General features: G+C 45.5%; 1 protein-coding gene across 2 annotated transcripts in view; it reads right to left on the reverse strand.

Annotated features, from left to right (window-relative positions):
* The window catches only part of LOC134348252 (IQ calmodulin-binding motif-containing protein 1-like), a 95033-nt gene that overhangs the window by 19976 nt on the left and 53340 nt on the right, over positions 1 to 21717 (reverse strand). For both annotated transcript variants that reach the window (XM_063051350.1, XM_063051351.1), the window contains 3 exons: positions 21555 to 21664; positions 15005 to 15114; positions 4028 to 4170 (listed from right to left, as the gene is read on the reverse strand). In XM_063051350.1, the coding sequence (XP_062907420.1) occupies positions 4028 to 4170; positions 15005 to 15114; positions 21555 to 21664 (363 nt within the window). The remainder of the gene's footprint in view (positions 1 to 4027; positions 4171 to 15004; positions 15115 to 21554; positions 21665 to 21717) is intronic.

A 21717-nucleotide genomic window follows, 5' to 3' on the forward strand; every position in this document is an offset into this window, starting at 1 on the left:
CATCTCCAGCTGTCTAGACTCTGTCTTGCCACTGGATCCAGATGGGAATTGGGAAGAGAGAGTGAGGCTGACGCTGCGCAACTCTTCCTCACTTAAATCCAAATCACGCGCTAGTCTCGACACCATCATTATGGTGTCGAGGTCCTCTTCGACGTCAATGATGGACGAACAACAACAACCTATCTTCGTATTGTCAGCAAATTTAGCCACAAAGCCATCTGTTCCATAATCCAAATCGTTGATGTACAATGTAAAAAGAAGCGGCCCCAACACGGACTCCTGTGGAAAACCACTGGTAACCAGCAGCCAACCTGAATAGGATCTCTTTGTTCCCACTCTCTGTTTCCTGCCAATCAGCCAACGCTCTATCCACGTATGTAACTTTCCCGTAATTCTACGGGCTCTTATCTTGTTAAGTAGCCACATGTGTGGCACCTTGTCAAAGGCCTTCTGAAAATCCAAATATACAACATCCACTGCATCTCCCCTGGCTAGCCTACTGGTAATTTCCTCAAAAAATTGTAATAGGTTTGCCAGGCAGGATTTTCCTTTAAGGAATCCATGCTGAGTTCTGCCTATCTTGTCATATGCCTCCAGGTACTCTGTAACCTCATCCTTGACAATCAACTCCAACAACTTCCCAACCACCGATGTCAAGCTAACAGGTCTATAATTTCCTTTTTGCTTCCTTGCCCCCTTCTTAAATAGTGGAGTGACATTTGCAATCTTCCAGTCTTCCGGAACCATGCCAGAATCTATCGACTTTTGAAAGTAGTGGAAAGGGTCTCTAGTTTCATGTTTTTGGGGATGAACATCACCAAGGAGATTGTTGTCCATGAATATAACCTCGATAGAAGGGACGACAGAACAGTGACGAAACTACCTAAGGGGCTTAAGGAAAGCTAATCTGCCTCAAAAATTGTTGGCCAACTTATATTGATGTGCGATAGAAAGCATACTGGCATATGCAATGACAGCGTGATACTCCAGCTGCAGTGAGTCGGATCACAAAGCAATCTAATGGGTGATTTGGACAGCTCAGCACATCACTGGAACTCAACTCCTGGACTTGGAGACAATCTACAACTCTCGATGCCTATGACAGGCTTGTAACATCATTAAAGACCCTTCCCATCCCAGTTCAATCTGTTCAATCTCCTGCCATCTGGTAGGAGATACAGAAGATGCTTCGCCAAGACAACTTAACTAAAAAACAGAGGGTATTTGTGCAGCTGAATAATGCTACACCTTGGCCTGCCAATAGCCTTTGAGTGTTACGGACTATCATAGTCACCTGTTGCATGTAAATATGGGAATTGTTTTTTTTATTAAGCTGTACCACATGCATTGTAAATATCTGTTTTGCATGGACTGGAGTAGCACCACAATCTTGTGTATAAAATTCTGATAGTTACTCAGAAACAAGAACATGTTATAGAGATTGGATAAGATTTTACATCCTAACACCTAGCATTCAAACTAATTAAATAAATTTGGATTTCTCAATAAGAAACTATTATCAGAAACAGTAACTATGAAACTGCTAAATTGTGGTTAAAAACCACAAGGTTCAACATGGTAGGCTTATTCAGAAAGTCAGAAGGCATGGGATCCAGGGAAGTTTGGCCAGGTGGATTCAGAATTGGTTTGCCTGCAGAAGGCAGAGGGTTGTGGTGGAAGGTGTACATTCAGATTGGAGGGTTGTGACTAGTGGTGTCCCACAAGGATCTGTTCTGGGACCTCTACTTTTCGTGATTTTTATTAACGACCTGGATGTGGGGGCAGAAGGGCGGGTTGGCAAGTTTGCAGACAACACAAAGGTTGGTGGTGTTGTGAATAGTGTAGAGGATTGTCGAAGATTGCAAAGAGACATTGACAGGATGCAGAAGTGGGCTGAGAAGTGGCAGATGGAGTTCAACCCGGAGAAGTGTGAGGTGGTACACTTTGGAAGGACAAACTCCAAGGCAGAGTACAAAGTAAATGGCAGGATACTTGGTAGCGTGGAGGAGCAGAGGGATCTCAGGGTACATGTCCACAGATCCCTGAAAGTTGCCTCACAGGTAGATAGGGTAGTTAAGAAAGCTTATGGGGTGTTAGCTTTCTTAAGTTGAGGGATAGAGTTTAAGAGTTGCAATGTAATGATGCAGCTCTATAAAACACTGGTTAGGCCACACTTGGAGTACTGTGTCCAGTTCTGGTCGTCTCACTATAGGAAGGATGTGGAAGCATTGGAAAGGGTACAGAGGAGATTTACCAGGATGCTGCCTGGTTTAGAGAGTTTGCATTATGATCAGAGATTAAAGAAGCTAGGGCTTTACTCTTTGGAGAGGAGGAGGATGAGAGGAGACATGATAGAGGTGTACAAGATATTAAGAGGAATAGATAGAGTGGATAGCCAGCGCCTCTTCCCCAGGGCACCACTGCTCAATACAAGAGGACATGGCTTTAAGGTAAGGGTTGGGAAGTTCAAGAGGGATATTAGAGGTAAGTTTTTTACTCAGAGAGTGGTTGGTATGTGGAATGCACTGCCTGAGTCAGTGGTGGAGGCAGATACACTACTGAAGTTTAAGAGACTACTGGACAGGTATATGGAGGAATTTAAAGTGGGGGGTTATATGGGAGGTAGGGCTTGAGGGTCGGCACAACATTGTGGGCCGAAGGGCCTGTAATGTGCAGTACTATTCTGTGTTCTATGTTCTAAAACTCATCTTGTTCACTAAAGTCCTTTTACCAGTGATTCCACACTTAGAGAAATGTGCTTGAACTTAAGTTTTCTCTGAAGTGCCCCAGCAAGCCACTCAATTCAGTGGTAATAAGGGAAGGGCAATATCTTGTGGCCTTGCCGGTGATAACAAAGTTCAGTGTTTGGTTTAAAAAAAAGTACAGTGTATGTCCCAATCCTGCTGTTTTTATCCAAAATAAATTCTACCTTGCTTACTCTTAGAGATCTGACTGGTGCCTGATATTCATCCAGCTAAAGGAGGTTCGAAAGAGTCACTCCCTTCAGTGACACAATTCATGCAGAACTCCAATTTCAAGAAAAAGGCAACAATATCAACTTACATCTGCAATGTAATATAATATTTCAAGGCTTTGCAGACAATGGTTGACTTGACAAAAGTTGAAGCCCAATGTCTGCAAATCTGAGTCCACTGGAGGCTGGAGACAGCCTGTCCAGGGGTTAAAGCACTATGTATATGTGTGGGTGGGAGGGAGGAACGGGGCTTGTTTTGCTGTTGTCATCTGTTGCACGTGTGTTGCGTTCTGCTGCACATTGTGGGCATGCTATGACGGCGAAAGGAAGTGTGGTGACACTTGTGGGCTACCCCAGCACATGCTTGGGTGAGTTAGTTGATACTGCACAGAACACATTTCACTTTATGTTTCAATGTACACAGCTAAATAAATGAATCTTGACATCAAACTATGTAAGAGGTAACTGAACTAAGCAACCAAACGCTTGGTCAAAGAGGATGGTTATAAAGAGCATCTTAGAGAATGGAGAGGTTTAAGGAGGGAATTCCAGACTTTGAGCACAAGGTTACCCAAGGTACAGCTTTGGAAATCAAGGAGAGGCCGGAAGAGGATAAGCACAGTGCTTGGAAATCTAGTGCTGTAGATGGCAGAGATAAGAAACAGTAAGGTCACAGTGGGATATCAATACAAGAGAGTGATGCTGAAGTGGAGATAATGGAAGTCAGCAAATAGAATGGGTAAACATAAACACAAGAGATCCTGCAGATGCTGGAAACTCACACACAAAATGCTGGAGGAACACAGCAGGTCAGGCAGCATCTAATGAGAAGAATAAAGGGTTGACGTTTCAAGCCGAAACCCTCCATCAGGGCAAGCAGTTAACCCAATAGCTTGGTACAGAAGCTCAGCAGATAAAATGGGAGCAACAGGAATTCTGCAGATGCTGGAAATTCAAGCAACATACATCAAAGTTGCTGGTGAACGCAGCAGGCCAAGCAGCATCTATAGGAACATGGGCAAAAGTGATTGATTTTCTGGAAAGTTACTTTACTTGCTGGTACTATTTCCAGTATGCTCAGCTGCCGCTGTCGAAAAGCTCGAAGAGTTCGATGTCGCCGAAGCTGTAGCTGGTGCTTTAGCTCCTCTTCCTCTTTCTCCTTCTCCTGCCGGTGTATGTCCTGTTCACGCTTTGCCCTAGCAACATTTCATATGGTTAATAATCAGTAATGGACCAAAAGTAGAATGGGATATATTTCGCATCTGTGACATCGCATTATTTTGACATCCCACTCTGACCTTATCGTTTCACATAGATGCACAATATATCCTATACAATACAGATGTTTTAATACCTCCATGAAACGAAATTGTTATTGGTTTATTATTGTTAGACAATAGGATGCAGGAGAAGTATTAGGCCATTCAGCCCATCAAACCTGTTCCGCCATTTCATCTTGGCTGATCCATTTTGTCCCTCAGCCCCAACCTCCTGCCTTCTCCCTGCGCTGACTAATTAAGAATCTATCAACCTCTGCCTTAAATATACCTAAAGTCTTGGCCTCCACAGCCGCCTATGACAACAAAATCCACAGATTCACTATAAACATATAACCATATAACAATTACAGCATGGAAATAGGCCATCTTGGCCCTTCTAGTCCGTGCCGAACTCTTACTCTCACCTAGTCTCACTGACCTGCACTCAGCCCATAACTCTCCATTCCTTTCCTGTCCATATATCTATCCAATTTAACTTAAAACGACAACATCGAACCTGCCTCAACCACTTCTGCTGGAAGCACGTTCCACACAGCTGCAACTCTCTGAGTAAAGAAGTTCCCCCTCATGTTACCCCTAAACTTTTGCCCTTTAACTCTCAACTCATGTCCTCTTGTTTGAATCTCCCCCTCAATGGAAAAAGCCTATCCACGTCAACTCTATTTATCCCCTTCATAATTTTAGATACCTCTATCAAATCCCCCCTCAACCTTCTACGCTCCAAAGAATAAAGACCTAACTTGCTCAACCTTTCTCTGTAACTTAGGAGATGAAACCAAGGCAACATTTCAGTAAACCTCCTCTGTACTCTCTCAATTTTATTGACACCTTTCCTATAATTCGGTGACCAGAACTGTACACAATACTCCAAATTTGGCCTCACCAATGCCTTATACAATTTCAACATTACATCTCAACTCCTATACACGATGCTCTGATTTATAAAGGCCAGCATACCAAAAGCTTTCTTCACCACCCTATCCACATGAGATTCCACCTTCAGGGAACTATGCACCATTATTCCTAGATCCCTCTGTTCTACAGCATTCTTCAATGCCCCACCATTTACCATGTATGTCCTATTTTGATTAGTCCTACCAAAATGTAGCACCTCACATTTTTCAGCATTAAACTCCATCTGCCATCTTTCAGCCCATTCTTCTAACTGGCCTAAATCTCTCTGCAAGCATTGAAAACCTACCTCATTATCCACAACACCATCTATCTTAGTATCATCTGCATACTTACTAATCCAATTTACCACCCCATCATCCAGATCATTAATATATATGACAAACAACATTGGACCAGTACAGATCCTGAGGCACACCGCTACACACCCTCCTTCAATCTGACACACAGTTATCCACCACTATTCTCTGGCGTCTCCCATCCAGCCACTGCTGAATCCATTTTACTACTTCGATATTAATGCCTAACGATTGAACCTTCCTAACTAACCTTCTGTGTGGAACCTTGTCAAAGGCTTTACTGAAATCCATATAGACAACATCCACTGCTTTACCCTCGTCAACATTCCTAGTAACCTTATCAAAAAATTCAATAAGATTTGTCAAACATGACCTTCCACACACAAATCCATGTTGACTGTTCCTAATCAGACCCTGTCTATCCAGATAATTATATTTACCATCTCTAAGAATATTTTCCATCAATTTACCCACCACTGACGTCAAACTCACAGGCTGATAATTGCTAGGTTTACTCTTAGAACCTTTTTTAAACAATGGAACCACATGAGCAATACGCCAATCCTCCGGCACCATTCCCGTTTCTAATGACATTTGAAATATTTCTGTCAGAGCCCCTGCTATTTCCACATTAACTTCCCTCAAGGTCCTAGGGAATATCTTATCCGGACCCAGTGCCTTATCCACTTTTATATTCCTTAAAAGCACCAGTACTTCCTCTTCTTTAATCTTCATACTTTCCATAACTACCCTTCTTGTTTCCTTTACCTTACACAATTCAATATCCTCCTCCTTAGTGAATACCAAAGAAAAGAAATTGTTCAAAATCTCCCCCATCTCTTTTGGCTCCGCACATAGCCATCCACTCTGATTCTCTAAGGGACCAATTTTATCCCTCACTATCCTTTTGCTATTAATATAACTGTACAAACCCTTTGGATGTATTTTCACCTTACTTGCCAAGGCAGCCTCGTATCTTCTTTTAGCTTTTCTAATTTCTTTCTTAAGATTCTTTTTACATTCTTTATATTCCTCGAGCACCTCCTTAACTCCAAGCTGCCTATATTTATTGTAGATCCCTCTCTTTTTCTGAACCAAGTTTCCAATATCCCTTGAAATCCATGGCTCTCTCAAACTTTTAACCTTTCCTTTCAACCTAACATGAACATAAAGATCCTGTACCCTCAAAATTTCACCTTTAAATGACTTCCATTTCTCTATTACATCTTCCCATAAAATAAATTGTCCCAATCCACTCCTTCTAAATCCTTTCGCACCTCCTCAAAGTTAGCCTTTCTCCAATCAAAAATCTCAACCCTGGGTCCAGTCCTATCCTTCTCCATAATTATATTGAAACTAATGGTATTTATTCACCTGACCCAAAGTGCTCCCCAATACATACCTCCGTCACCTGCCCTATCTCATTCACTAACAGGAGACCCAACACTGCCCCTTCTCTAGTTGGTACCTCTATGTATTGCTGCAAAAAACTATCTTGCACACATTTGACAAACTCCAAACCATCCAGCCCTTTTACAGAATGGGCTTCCCAGTCTATGTGTGGAAAATTAAAATCTCCCAGAATCACAACCTTGTGTTTACTACGAATATCTGCTATCTCCTTACAAATTTGCTCCTCCAGTTTTTGGTCCCCATTAGGTGGTCTATAATACACCCCTATAAGCGTCACTACACCTTTCGCTTATAGGGGTGTATTATAGACCACCTAATGAGGACTACTCTCTGGCTAAAGAAATTCTTCCTCATCTCTGTTCTAAAAGGACGCTCCTCTATTCTGAGACAGTGTATTTTAGTCTTAGACTCTCCCACCATAGGAAACATCTTCTCCATATCTGCTCTATCAAAGCCTTTCACCACCTGAAAGGTTTCAATTAGGTCACCCTTCATTCTTCTGAATTCCAGTGAGTACAGGCCCAGAGCCATCAAATACTCTTCATATGACAACCTTGCAATCCCAGAGTCGTTTTCATGAACCTCCTTTGAACTTTCTCCAGTTTCAGCACATCCTTTCTTAGATAAGAGGCCCAAAACTGCTCACAATGCTGCAAATGAAAGCCTCAACATTACATCCTTGCTTTTATTGTAATCCTCTTGAAATGAATGTTAACATGAAATTTGCCTTCCTCACTACCGACTCAACCTGCAAATTAACCTTTAGGGAATGCTGCACAAGCACTCCCATGACAATACACTTGCTGATATTGTATTCCATCTGCCACTTCTTTGCTCGTTCTCCTAATCTGTCTAAGAACTTCTGTAGCTTCTCTAATTCCTCAAAACTACCTGCCCTTCTATCTATCTTTGTATCATTGGTAAACTTCGTAACAAAGCCATCAATTCCATCATCTAAGTCATTGACATATAATGTAACAAGAAGCAGTCCCAACACCGACCCCTGTGGAACACTAGTGGTCACTGGCAGTCAACCAGAAAAGGCTGCCTTTATTCCCACTCTTTGCCTCCTGCCAATCAGCCACTACTTTATGCATGCTACTCTCTTTCCTGTAATAAAAAGGCTGTTAACTTGTTAAGCAGCTTTATCTGCAGCACCTTGTCAAAGACCTTCTGAAAATCCAAGTATGCAACATCCACTGATTTTCCTTTGTCTATCTTGCTTGTTATTTCTTCAAAGAATTCCAACAGATTCATCAGGTAAGATTTTCCCTTGAGGAAACCATGCTGACTACAGCCTGTTTTATCATGTGCCTCCAACTACTCCGAATCCACACCCTTAACAATTGACTCCAACATCTTCCCAGCCACTGAGGTCAGACTAATTGGCCTATAGTTTCCTTTCTTCTGCCTCTCTCTCTTCATGAAGTGTGGAGTGACATTTGCAATTTTCCAGTCTTCCAAAACCATTCCAGAATCTAGTGATTCTTCAAAGATCATTACTAATGCCTCCACAGTATTTTTAGCCACCTCTTTCAGAACCCTGGGCTGGACACCATCTGGTCCAGGTGATTTATCTACCTTCAGACTTTCAGTTACCCAAGAATCTTCTCCCTAGTAATGGCGATTTCACACACTTCTGCCTCCTGACACTCTTGAATTTCCGGCATACTGCTAGTGTCTTCCACAGTAAAGATTGATGCAAAATACTTATTCAGTTCGTCTGCTATTTCTTTGTCCCCCATTACTACCTCTCCAGCATAGTTTTCCAGAGGTCCAATATCCACACTCGCATCTCTTTAACACTTTATATATCTGAAGAATTTACTACCCCTCTCAATCCTATTCTCCTGCTTTCTGCCTGCATCCTGTGATGCCCTTACTGATCAAGAATCTATCAACCTCTGCTTTAAATCTACCCCAAGATTTGGCCTCTACAGCCGTCTGTGGAAACGAATTCCACAGATTCACTAATGTCTCACTAAAGAAATTCCTCATCTTTGTTTTAACGGGACGTCCCTCTATTCTGAAGCTGTGCACTCTGGTCCCCGACTCCCCCATTATAGGAGATATCCTCTCCATACCTACTCTATCTAGGCCTTTCAATATTCGATACGTTTCAACGAGATCCTCCCCATTTTCTAAACTCCAATGAGTACAAGCCAGAGCTATCAACACTCCTTACACATTAACCCTTTCATTCCTGGAATCATTCTCGTGAATTTCCATTGAACACACTCCAAGTGTGGTCTGACCAATGCCTTATAAAGTCTTACATGTTACATGTATCTAGATACAGTGAAATGCCTTCCAGGCATACCAAAAGGTACATATGTACACTGGGATAGTATAAAGAAAAACAGATTGCAGAATATACTGCTGCAGTTACAGAGAAAGTGCAGTGCAGATAAACAAATAAAATGCAAGGACCATCTTGAGGTAGATTGGGATAGTCATACAGCACTACAGCACAGAAACAGGCCCTTCAACCCATCTGGTCTGTGCTGAATAGTTAATCTGCCTAGTCACATCGACCCACACCTGGGCCATAGACCTCACTGCCATCCATGTATGTATCATAACTTCTACTGAATGGTGAAACTGAACGCGCATCCTCCACTTCTGCTGGTAACTTGTTCTACACTCACACTACCCTCTGAGTGAAGAAGATCCCCCTCAGTTTCCCCTTAAATATTTAACCTTTCACCCTTAACCTATGACCTCTAGTTCTAGTCCCATCCAACCCTGTAGAAAAAGCCTGCTTGTATTTATCTTGAGCCCATCTTGAACTGTCCAGCAATCCTTTCTAAATTCGGCAAGACATGATCAATGTCTGTTAAATCTTCTCCAAATGATCTTTACTTGGGAGAATGCAGGTACAGTGCATGTAAAAAGTATTCATTTCCCTTGGAAGTTTTCATGTTTTACTGTTTTACAAAATTGCGTGACAGTGGATTTTATTTGGCTTTCTTGACACTGATCAACAGAAAAAGAATCTTTCATGTCAAAGTGAAAATAGATCTCTACAAACTGATCTAAATGAATTACAATATAAAACACAAAATGCAAACAATAGGAATTCTGCGGATGCTGGAAATTCAAGCAACACACATCAAAGTTGCTGGTGAACGCAGCAGGCCAGGCAGCATCTCTAGGAAGAGGTACAGTCGACGTTTCAGGCCGAGACCCTTCGTCAGGACTAACTGAAGGAAGAGTTAGTAAGAGATTTGAAAGTGGGAGTGGGAGGGGGAGATCCAAAATGATAGGAGAAGACAGGAGGGGGAGGGATGGAGCCAAGAGCTGGACAGGTGATTGGCAAAGGGGATATGAAAGGATCATGGGACAGGAGGCCCAGGGAGAAAGACAAAGCGGGGGCGGGAACCCAGAGGATGGGCAAGGGGTATAGTCAGAGGGACAGAGGGAGAAAAAGGAGAGTGAGAGAAAGAATGAGTGTATAAAAATAAATAACGGATGGGGTACGAGGGGGAGGTGGGGCATTAGCGGAAGTTAGAGAAGTCAATGTTCATGCCATCAGGTTGGAGGCTACCCAGACAGAATATAAGGTGTTGTTCCTCCAATCTGAGTGTGGCTTCATCTTTACAGTAGAGGAGGCCGTGGATAGACATGTCAGAATGGGAATGGGATGTGGAATTAAAATGTGTGGCCACTGGGAGATCCCGCTTTCTCTGGTGGACAGAGCGTAGGTGTTCAGCAAAACGATCTCCCAGTCTGCGTTGGGTCTCGCCAATATATAGAAGGCCACATCGGGAGCACCGGACGCAGAATATCACCCCAGCCGACTCACAGGTGAAGTGTCGCCTCACCCGGAAGGACTGTCTGGGGCCCTGAATGGTGGTAAGGGAGGAAGTGAAAGGGCATGTGTAGCACTTGCTCCGCTTACAAGGATAAGTGCCAGGAGGGAGATCAGTGGGGAGGGATGGGCGGTCCTATTCTGGTATCTGTCCCCCACTTTTCCTTCGCTACGTCGATGACTGCATTGGTGCTGCTTCCTGCACGCATGCTGAGCTCGTTGACTTTATTAACTTTGCCTCCAACTTTCTCCCTGCCCTCAAGTTTACCTGGTCCATTTCCGACACCTCCCTCCCCTTTCTAGATCTTTCTGTCTCTGTCTCTGGAGACAGCTTATCCACTGATGTCTACTATAAGCCTACTGACTCTCACAGCTATCTGGACTATTCCTCTTCTCACCCTGTTTCTTGCAAAAATGCCATCCACTTCTCGCAATTCCTCTGTCTCCACCGCATCTGCTCTCAGGATGAGGCTTTTCATTCCAGGACGAGGGAGATGTCCTCCTTTTTTAAAGAAAGGGGCTTCCCTTCCTCCACTATCAACTCTGCTCTCAAACGCATCTCCCCCATTTCACGTACATCTGCTCTCACTCCATCCTCCCGCCACCCCACTAGGAATAGGGTTCCCCTGGTCCTCACCTACCACCCCACCAGCCTCCGGATCCAACATATTATTCTCCTTAACTTCCGCCACCTCCAACGGGATCCCACCACTAAGCACATCTTTCCCTACCCCGCCCCCGCTTTCCGCAGGGATCGCTCCCTACGTGACTCCCTTGTCCATTCGTTCCCCCCCATCCCTCCCCACTGATCTCCCTCCTGGCACTTATCCTTGTAAGCGGAGCAAGTGCTACACATGCCCTTACACTTCCTCCCTCACCACCATTCAGGGCCCCCAGACAGTCCTTCCAGGTGAGGCGACACTTCACCTGTGAGTCGGCTGGGGTGATATACTGCATCCGATGCTCTCGATGTGGCCTTCTATATATTGGCGAGACCCGACACAGACTGGGAGACCGCTTTGCTAAACACCTACGCTCTGTCCGCCAGAGAAAGCAGGATCTCCCAGTGGCCACACATTTTAATTCCACATCCCATTCCCATTCTGTCATGTCTATCCACGGCCTCCTCTACTGTAAAGATGAAGCCACACTCAGGTTGGAGGAACAACACCTTATATTCCGTCTGGGTAGCCTCCAACCTGATGGCATGAACATCGACTTCTCTAACTTCCGCTAATGCCCCACCTCCCTCTCGTACCCCATCTGTTAATTATTTTTATACACACATTCTTTCTCTCACTCTCTCTTTTTTCCCTCTGTCCCTCTGACTATACCCTTTGCCCATCCTCTGGGTTCCCCTCCCCCTTTGTCTTTCTCCCTGGGCCTCTTGTCCCATGATCCTCTCATATCCCCTTTGCCAATCACCTGTCCAGCTCTTGGCTCCATCCCTCCCCCTCCTGTCTTCTCCTATCATTTTGGATCTCCCCCTCCCCCTCCCGCTTTCATATCTCTTACTAACTCTTCCTTCAGTTAGTCCTGACGAAGGGTCTCGGCCTGAAGCGTCGACTGTACCTCTTCCTAGAGATGCTGCCTGGCCTGCTGCACTCACCAGCAACTTTGATGTGTGTTGATAAAACACAAAATAATTGATTGCATAAGTATTCACCAACCGCCCCTTCATATGACACACCAAAATCATCAGTGGTGCAGCCAATTGGTTTTAGAAGTCACATACTTAGTTAAATGGAGATCTGTTTTTGGAGACCTGTGTATAGTCAAGGTGTATCTGTATCTGGAAGCTCCAACTGCTAGTGGGTTAGTATCTTGGCAAAAACTACACCACAAAGACAAAAGAACACACCAAGCAACTTGGTGAAAAGGTCATTGAAAAGCACAAGTCAGAAGATGGATACAAGAAACTGAAACAACAGGAATTCTGCAGATGCTGGAAATTCAAGCAACACACATCAAAGTTGCTGGTGAACGCAGCAGGCCAGGCAGCATCTATAGGAAGAGGCGCAGTCGACGTTTCAGGCCGAGACCCTTCGTCAGGACTAACTGAAGGAAGAGTGAGTAAGGGATTTGAAAGCTGGAGGGGGAGGGGGAGATGCAAAATGATAGGAGAAGACAGGAGGGGGAGGGATGGAGCCGAGAGCTGGACAGGTGATAGGCAGAAGGGGATACGAGAGGATCATGGGACAGGAGGTCCGGGAAGAAAGACGGGGGGGGGTGACCCAGAGGATGGGCAAGAGGTATATTCAGAGGGACAGAGGGAGAAAAAGGAGAGTGAGAGAAAGAATGTGTGCATAAAAAGGAGTAACAGATGGGGTACGAGGGGGAGGTGGGGCCTAGCGGAAGTTAGAGAAGTCAATGTTCATGCCATCAGGTTGGAGGCTACCCATACGGAATATAAGGTGTTGTTCCTCCAACCTGAGTGTGGCCTCATCTTTACAGTAGAGGAGGCCGTGGATAGACATGTCAGAATGGGAATAGGATGTGGAATTAAAATGTGTGGCCACTGGGAGATCCTGCTTTCTCTGGCGGACAGAGCGTAGATGTTCAGCGAAGCGGTCTCCCAGTCTGCGTCGGGTCTCACCAATATATAAAAGGCCACATCGGGAGCACCGGACACAGTATATCACCCCAGTCGACTCACAGGTGAAGTGATGCCTCACCTGGAAGGACTGTTTGGGGCCCTGAATGGTGGTAAGGGAGGAAGTGTAAGGGCATGTGTAGCACTTGTTCCGCTTACACGGATAAGTGCCAGGAGGGAGATCAGTGGGGAGGGATGGGGGGGACGAATGGACAAGGGAGTTGTGTAGGGAGCGATCCCTGCGGAATGCAGAGAGAGGGGGGGAGGGAAAGATATGCTTAGTGGTGGGATCCCGTTGGAGGTGGCGGAAGTTACGGAGAATAATATGTTGGACCCGGAGGCTGGTGGGGTGGTAGGTGAGGACCAGGGGAACCCTATTCCTAGTGGGGTGGTGGGAGGATGGAGTGAGAGCAGATGTACGTGAAATGGGGGAGATGCGTTTAAGAGCAGAATTGATAGTGGAGGAAGGGAAGCCCCTTTCTTTAAAAAATGAAGACATCTCCCTCGTCCTAGAATGAAAAGCCTCATCCTGAGAGCAGATGCGGCGGAGACGGAGGAAACAAGAAACTGAATATTCCTTGGAGTGCAGTTAAGTCAATCATCAAGAAATGTAAAGAATATGGCACAGCTATAAATATGTCCAGAGCAGGCTGCCCTCAAAAACTGAGTGACTGTACAATAAGGGGACCAGTGAGGCAGGCCACCAAAGGACCTATGCCAACTCTGGAGGAGTTACAAGCTTCAGTGGCCGAGAGGGGAGAGACTGCGTATACAACAACTGTTGCCCGGGTGCTTCACCAGTCGCAGCTTTATGGGAGAGTGGCAAAGAGAAAGCTACTGTTGAAAAAATCTCACGTGCAATCTCAGCTTGACTTTGCCAGGAGGAATATGGGGGACTGAAGTCAGCTGGAAGAAGGTTCTATTGACTGATGAATCCAAAATTGAGCTTTTTGGCCATCAGACTAAACGCCATGTTTGGTGTAAACCAAACACCGCACATCATCAAAAACACACCATCCCTACCGTGAAGCATGGTGGTGGTTGCATTATGCTATGGGGATGCTTCACTGCAGCAGGCTCTTTTAGACTTGTTAAAGTAGAGGGTAAAATGAAGGCAGCAAAATGCAGGAGAACTGCAACTTGCGAGAAGATTTGTTTTCCAGCAAGACAATGACCCCAAGAATACAGCCAAAGCTACACAGGAATGGCTTAAAAGCAACAAAGTTATTGTCCTAGAATGACCAAGTCAGAGTCCAGACCTCAATCTAATTGAGAAATTGTGGCTGAACTTGAAAAGGGATGTTCACTTACGATCCCTGACAGAGCTTGAACGGTTTCGTAAAGAAGAATGGGGAAAAATTGCAGTGTCCATATGCACGAAGCTGATAGAGATTTATCCACACAGACTCAAGGCTGTAATTGCTGCCAAAGGTGCATCTATTAAATACTGACTTGAAGGGGGTGAATACTTGTGCAATTATTTTGTGTTTTATATTTGTAATTAATTTAGATCACTTTGTAGAGATCTATTTTCACTTTGACATTAACATGAAAGAGTATTTTCTGTTAACCAGTGTCAAAAAAGCCAAATTAAATTCACTGTGTTTCAATGTTGTAAAACAATAAAACATGTAAACTTCCAATGCTGGGGTGGTGGGGGGGGGGGGCTTAAAAACTTTTTACAGGCACTGTATATATAAATGATCTGATTTAAAGCCTTACCTGAAATTCCTTTGTAAATTTGTCACTACTTTTGGAAGTTTCTTCATTCGTTTTCTTGTCCGATACGCTCTCCATGCTGCTTGGATCAAGCATGCAGCTCGGTAGAATCTCTAGGCACAAAAGAATCACACTTTTATTTTAAGCTACACTACATAAGCTTAAAGCAGTAAGAAATAAATAAAGGAAAGGTTATTGATATTAAAAGTCATTCATCAAAAGTGTGTTTCCACTCACCCATCCATGCTTCCCACTACTCATTAATTCCGCTTAAGTTTAATGACTTCACCAACTTAGCTGAACATTGTTTTCACAAGGAATTTTGCAGATGCTGGAAACTCAAGCAACACATATCCAAGTTGCTGGTGAACGCAGCAGGCCAGGCAGCATCTCTAGGAAGAGGTACTTTTTGGGCCGAGACCCTTCGTCAGGACTAACTGAAGGAAGAGCTAGTAAGAGATTAGAAAGTTGGGGCGGGGGGTGGGTGGGAGATCCGAAATGATAGGAGAAGACAGGAGGTGGAGGGGATGGAGCCAAGAGCTGGCCAGGTGATTGGCAAAAGGGATATGAGAGGATCATGGGACAGGAGGCCTAGGGAGAAGGAAAAGGGGGAGGGGGAAAAAAACCCAGAGGATGGGCAAGGGGTATAGTCAGAGGGACAGAGGGAGAAAAAGAAGAGTGAGAGAAAGAATGTGTGTATGTAAATAAATAACGGATGGGGTACGAGGGGGAGGTGGGGCATTAGCAGAAGTTAGAGAAGTCAATGTTCATGCCATCAGGTTGGAGGCTACCCAGACGGAATATAAGGTGTTGTTCCTCCAACCTGAGTGTGGCTTCATCTTTACAAGAGAGGAGGTCGTGGATAGACATATCAGAATGGGAATGGGATGTGGTATTAAAATGTGTGGCCACTGGGAGATCCGCTTTCTCTGGCGGACAGAGCGTAGGAGTTCAGCAAAACAATCTCCCAGTCTGCGTCAGGTCTCGCCAATATATAGAAGGCAACATTGGGAGCACCGGATGCAGTATATCACCCCAGCCGACTCACAGGTGAAGTGTCGCCTCACCTGGAAGGACTGTCTGGGGCCCTGAATGGTGGTGAGGGAGGAAGTGTAAGGGCATATGTAGCACTTGTTCCGCTTACAAGGATAAGTGCCAGGACGGAGATCAGTGGGGAGGGATGGGGGGGACAAATGGACAAGGGAGTCGCGTAGGGAGTGATCCCTGCGGAAAGCACAGAGAGGGGGAGAGGGAAAGATGTGCTTCGTGGTGGGATCCCGTTGGGGTTGGCGGAAGTTACGGAGAATAACATGTTGGACCCGGAGGCTGGTGGGTGAGGACCAGGGGAACCCTATTCCTAGTGGGGTGACGGGAGGATGGAGTGAGAGCAGATGTGCGTGAAATGGGGGAGATGCGTTTGAGAGCAGAGTTGATGGTGGAGGAAGGGAAGCCTCGTGGCCAGGGTGATGTCCTCCTTTTTTAAAGAAAGGGACTTCCCTTCCTCCACCATCAACTCTGGGACCCCACTAGGAATAGGGTTCCCCTGGTCCACACCTACCACCCCACCAGCCTCCGGGTCCAAAATATTATTCTCCGTAACTTCCGCCACTCCAACAGGATCCCACCATTAAGCACATCTTTCCCTTCCCCCCCCCCATTTTCCGCAGGGATCGCTCCCTACGTGACTCCCTTGTCCATTCGTCCCCCCCATCCCTCCCCACCGATCTCCCTTCTGGCACTTATCCTTGTAAGTGGAACAAGTGCTACACATGCCATTACACTTCCTCCCTTACCACCATTCAGGACCCCAGACAGTCCTTCCAGGTGAGGTGACACTTCACCTGTGAGTCGGCTGGGGTGATATACTGCGTCCAGTGCTCCCGATGTGGCCTTCTATATATTGGCGAGTCCCGATGCAGACTGGGAGACCGTTTTGCTGAACACCTACGCTCTGTCCGCCAGAGAAAGCAGGATCTCCTAGTGGCCACACATTTTAATTCCACATACCATTCCCATTCTGACATGTCTATCCATGGCCTCCTCTACTGTAAAGATGAAGCCACACTCAGGTTGAAGGAACAACACCTTATATTCCGTCTGGGTAGCCTCCAACCTGATGGCATGAACATTGACTTCTCAAACTTCCGCTAATGCCCCACCTCCCCCTTGTACCCCATCCGTTATTTCTCTATATACACACGTTCTTTCTCTCTCTCTCCTTTTTCTCCCTCTGTCCCTCTGACTATACCCCTTGCCCATCCTCTGGGTTTTTTTCCCCCCATCCCCCTTTTCCTTCTCCCTGGGCCTCCTGTCCCATGATCCTCTGATATCCCTTTTGCCAATCACCTGTCCAGCTCTTGGCTCCATCCCTCCCCCTCCTGTCTTCTCCTAACATTTTGGATCTCCCCCTTCCCTCCCACTTTCAAATCTCTTACTAGCTCTTCCTTCAGTTAGTCCTGACGAAGGGTCTCGGCCCGAAACGTCGACTGTACCTCTTCCTAGAGTAGCTGCAAGAACATTGTTTTGGCCTTTTATTTTAGCTTTTTCTAAAGGGGGAACTGAAATATGCCATTTAATTTTGTGTTTTATATTATGTGTTTCCACTCGATTTTTTTGTTGTGTGAGGGAAGGTGTTGATATTTTTTCTCTGAATGGGTTGGTTCCATGGTTCTTCTTTGTTTCGTGGCTGTCTGTGGGCAGATGAATCTTGGGGTGTATACTGCATACATACTTTAATAAATGTACTTTGAAGTTTGAACTTTCAGAGGCAAGTCACAGAAACTATTTTATTTAGAGATAAAGCATGGTAACAGACCCGTCCAGCCCAACGATCCCACTCTGGCCAATTAAACCCATGTGACCAATTAACCTGTGAACCTGTATATCTTTGGAACATGGAGGAAACTGGAATACCCAGAGGAAAATGTAAAAACTTCTTACAGACAGCAGCAGTATTGAACCAGGGTCATTGACACTGTAAAGCATTGCACATGTCTTCATGTGTATGCTTCATGGTCAGTAATGCTTGGTGCGACCCCTGGAATATGCATGCCCTCAAATCATTTTGTTCCCTGGATCTGGAGTACCTTGTACTGCTGTGTCGACCTTTCTGGCTACCTAGAGAGTTTACGGCTGTTATTATCTCAGCTGCGTATATTCTGCCACAGGCTGATACTGACCTGGCTCTCAGGGAACTGTATGAGGACCACAGCACCCTGGAGACTGTACATCCAGAGGCTGTTTTCATTGTCATCGGACAGTTTAATTGAAAATCGCTGACTAAAGTTTCTCCGAAGTTTTGTCAACACATCCAGGTGAGCACATGGGGAGACAGCAGACTCGATCACTGCTGCTCTCCCTTCCACAATGCTTACAGAGCGCTCCTCCGTCCACCGCTTGGGAAGTCTGACCACTCTATCATCCTGCTTCTGCCCGTGAACAGGCAGAAGTTGAAACAAGAGGCAGCCATAGTTAAAACATCCACTGTTGGTCTAACCAATCAGTCTCCACACTACAGGACTGCATTGATCGCGTCAACTGGAATGTCTTTCGTGATGAGGATGTCTCCAAGTTCACGGAAGGGGTCATGAGCTTCATCTGGAAATGCATCGACAATGTTGTCCTCCAAAAATCGGTTAGGGTCTATCCAAACCAGGAACCCTGGATCAACAGTACCCTGTGTGCTGTACTCACTGTGTGAGACAGAGCTTTCACTGCCAGTAACCACCAGGAATTCAAGAAATGCAGCTATGACCTGCGCAAGGTCATCAAGGCAGCAAAATGACAATACAGGGACAAGATTCAGACACAACTCTCCACCAACAACACACGCGGCTTATGGCAAGGTCTGCACACCAACGCAGACTTCAAAGCCAAGCGCAGTGGTGCTGCCAACATTGCTGCCTCTCTCTCAGATGATGCAAATCTTTCTTACGCTCAGTTTGATATCGACAACAATAAGCCCCCGAGGAGAGCTGCTGATGCGACCTACACCTTGGTCATCTCTGAAGCTGCAGTATGCAGGTGTTTCCAATGAGTGGACAGCCACAAGGCTGCGGGACCGGACAGCATCCCAGGGCGGCTACTTAGAATGTGCGCGGCACAACTGGCTGGTGTGTTTGCAGACATTTTTAATTTCTCCTTCTCCCAGTGTAGAGTGCCCTCCTGCTTCAAAATATTCACCATTGTTCCTGTACCTAAAAAGACCAAGGTAACATGTCTGAATGACTGGCGTCCTGTCGCACTCACCTCAATAATAAGCAAATGCTTTGTGAGGCTGGTCAAGGACGACATCTGCAGCTTGCTACCACCCACACTGGATCCCCTACAATTCACCTACCGACACATCCAATCGACAGATGATGTAATAGCCACAGCTCTACACACCGTCCTTACACATCTGGAGAAGAAGGATGCTTATGTGAGAATGCTGTTCTTAGACTACAATTCAGCATTCAACACCATAATTCCCTCCAGGCTTGACAAGAAGCCTTCATCCTGCCTTGTGCAGCTGGATCCTGGACTTCCCATCAGATTGCCGGCAGGTGGTAAAGGTGGGCTCCCTCACTTCTAGCCCTCTGACCCTCAACACAGGAGCCCCCTAGGACTGTGTCCTAAGCCCCTCCCTTACTCTCTGTACACCTGTGTCTGTGTTGCCACCCACAGTTCCTATCTGCTAATTAAATTTGCAGATGATACTACATTGATTGGTCTTATCTCAAATAATAACAAGGCAGCTACAGAGAAGTCATCATCCTGACACAGTGATGTCAAGAAAATAACCTCTCCCTCAATGTCACAAAAACAAAGGAGCTAGTTGTGGACTACAGGAGGAACAGATACAGGCTCACTCCTATTGACATCAATGGATTTGGGGGTTGAGAGGGTGAACAGCTTTAAGTTCGTCGGTATACACATCACTGAGGACCTCACTTGATCTGTACATACCAGCTGTGCGGTGAAAAAAGCACAACAGCGCCTCTCACCTCAGATGATTCCAGTGCATAGCCCTGTTTTTCAAACCTCCATGTAGTCTCTGAAAAGACCGTATTGTATCCACTTCCACCGCCGCCGGCAGTGCATCCCACGCACACACCACTCTCTGTGAAAAACTTAACCCCTGACATCCCTTCGGTACCTATTTCCAAGCACCTTAAAACTATGTCCCCTCATGTTAGCCATTTCAGCCCTGGGAAAAAGCCTCTGTCTATCCACACGATCAATGCCTCTCATCACCTTATACACCTCTGTCAGGTCACCTCTCATCCTCCGTCGGTCCAAGGAGAAAAAGCCAAGTTCACTCAAACTATTCTCATAAGGTATACCCTCCAATCCAAGCAACATTCTTGTAAACCTCCTTTGTACTCTCTCTATAGTATCCACATCATACTCCAAGTAGGGTCTGATCAAGGTCTGATATAGCTGTAACATTACCTCATAGCATTTGAACTCAATCCCTCGGTTGATGAATGCCAACACACCATAAGCCTTCTTAACAACACTGTCAACTCGTGCAGCAGCTTTGAGTGTCCTATGGACATGGACCCCAAGATCTCTCAGATCTTCCACACTGCCAGGACTCTTACCATTAATATTATAATTGAGAGCATCCTGACTGGCTGCATCACTGCCTGGTATGGGAACTGTACTTCCCTCAATCGCAGGGCTCTGCAGAGAGTGGTACGGATAGCCTAGCGCATCTGTAGATGTAAACTTCCCACTATTCAGTGCATTTACAAAGTCAAAGTCTTGTCCCGAGCCTTGTGGCCCATCAGGCCGGTGCATATGCCAGTTTCTGTGGCGTGAAGCGACTGAGAGTACGAGACCCCCCGACCCCAGATATGACGCCAGTCTACCGTGAGGTTAACCCCCAGCATTTGCCGGTACCCATTTTCAGCTGGGTGGACTGGAGCAGTGTGTGGTTAAGTGCCTTGCTCAAAGACACAACACACTGCCTTGGCCGAGACTCGAACCCACGACCTTCAGATTGTGAGCCCAACGCTCTAACCACTTGGCCATGCGCCACACACATTTACAAAGACAGGTGTGTAAAAAGGGCCCAAAGGATCATTGGGGACCTGAATCACCCCAACCACAAACTGTTCCAGCTGCTACCATCTGGGAAATGGTACCGCAGCATAAAAACCAGGATCAACAGGCTCCGGGACAGCTTCTTCCACCAGGCCATCAGACTGATTAATTCATGCTGATACAATTATATTTTTATGTTATATTGACTGTCCTGTTGTACATACTATCTATTATAAATTACTGCAAATTGCACATTTAGACGGAGACAAAACGTAAAGATTTTTACTCCTCATGTATGTGAAGGATGTAAGAAATAAAGTCAATTCAGTTCAGTTCACTAAGTGCTACCCTACTATGCCACCCCTTGAATTAAACCCACTTAGTGTCTTTGTTGACCTGATGGAAAAGTTGTCCAATGCTGATCATTCTCTATAATCTTATAAAATTGTCCTTTCGAGTGCTTATCCGGTTCTCTTTAAAATATTACTATTATGAGTACTTCACAGAAACAGACAATGCCTACCTGCTCCTTTACTCCTTGGATGGACCCAACACTCAGTAGTTCCAATAGCTGATTCAGGTCCTTGTCAAAACCTCTTCCTGTCCACAGCTTACTTAAAAGTCGACTTAAACCTGGAAAGCAAATCATTCATGGATTAATTCCCAAGCATTTTGGGGTGCATGAG

This window comes from Mobula hypostoma, chromosome 6 (genome assembly GCF_963921235.1).
Source record: "Mobula hypostoma chromosome 6, sMobHyp1.1, whole genome shotgun sequence".
NCBI classification, from domain to species: domain Eukaryota; kingdom Metazoa; phylum Chordata; class Chondrichthyes; order Myliobatiformes; family Myliobatidae; genus Mobula; species Mobula hypostoma.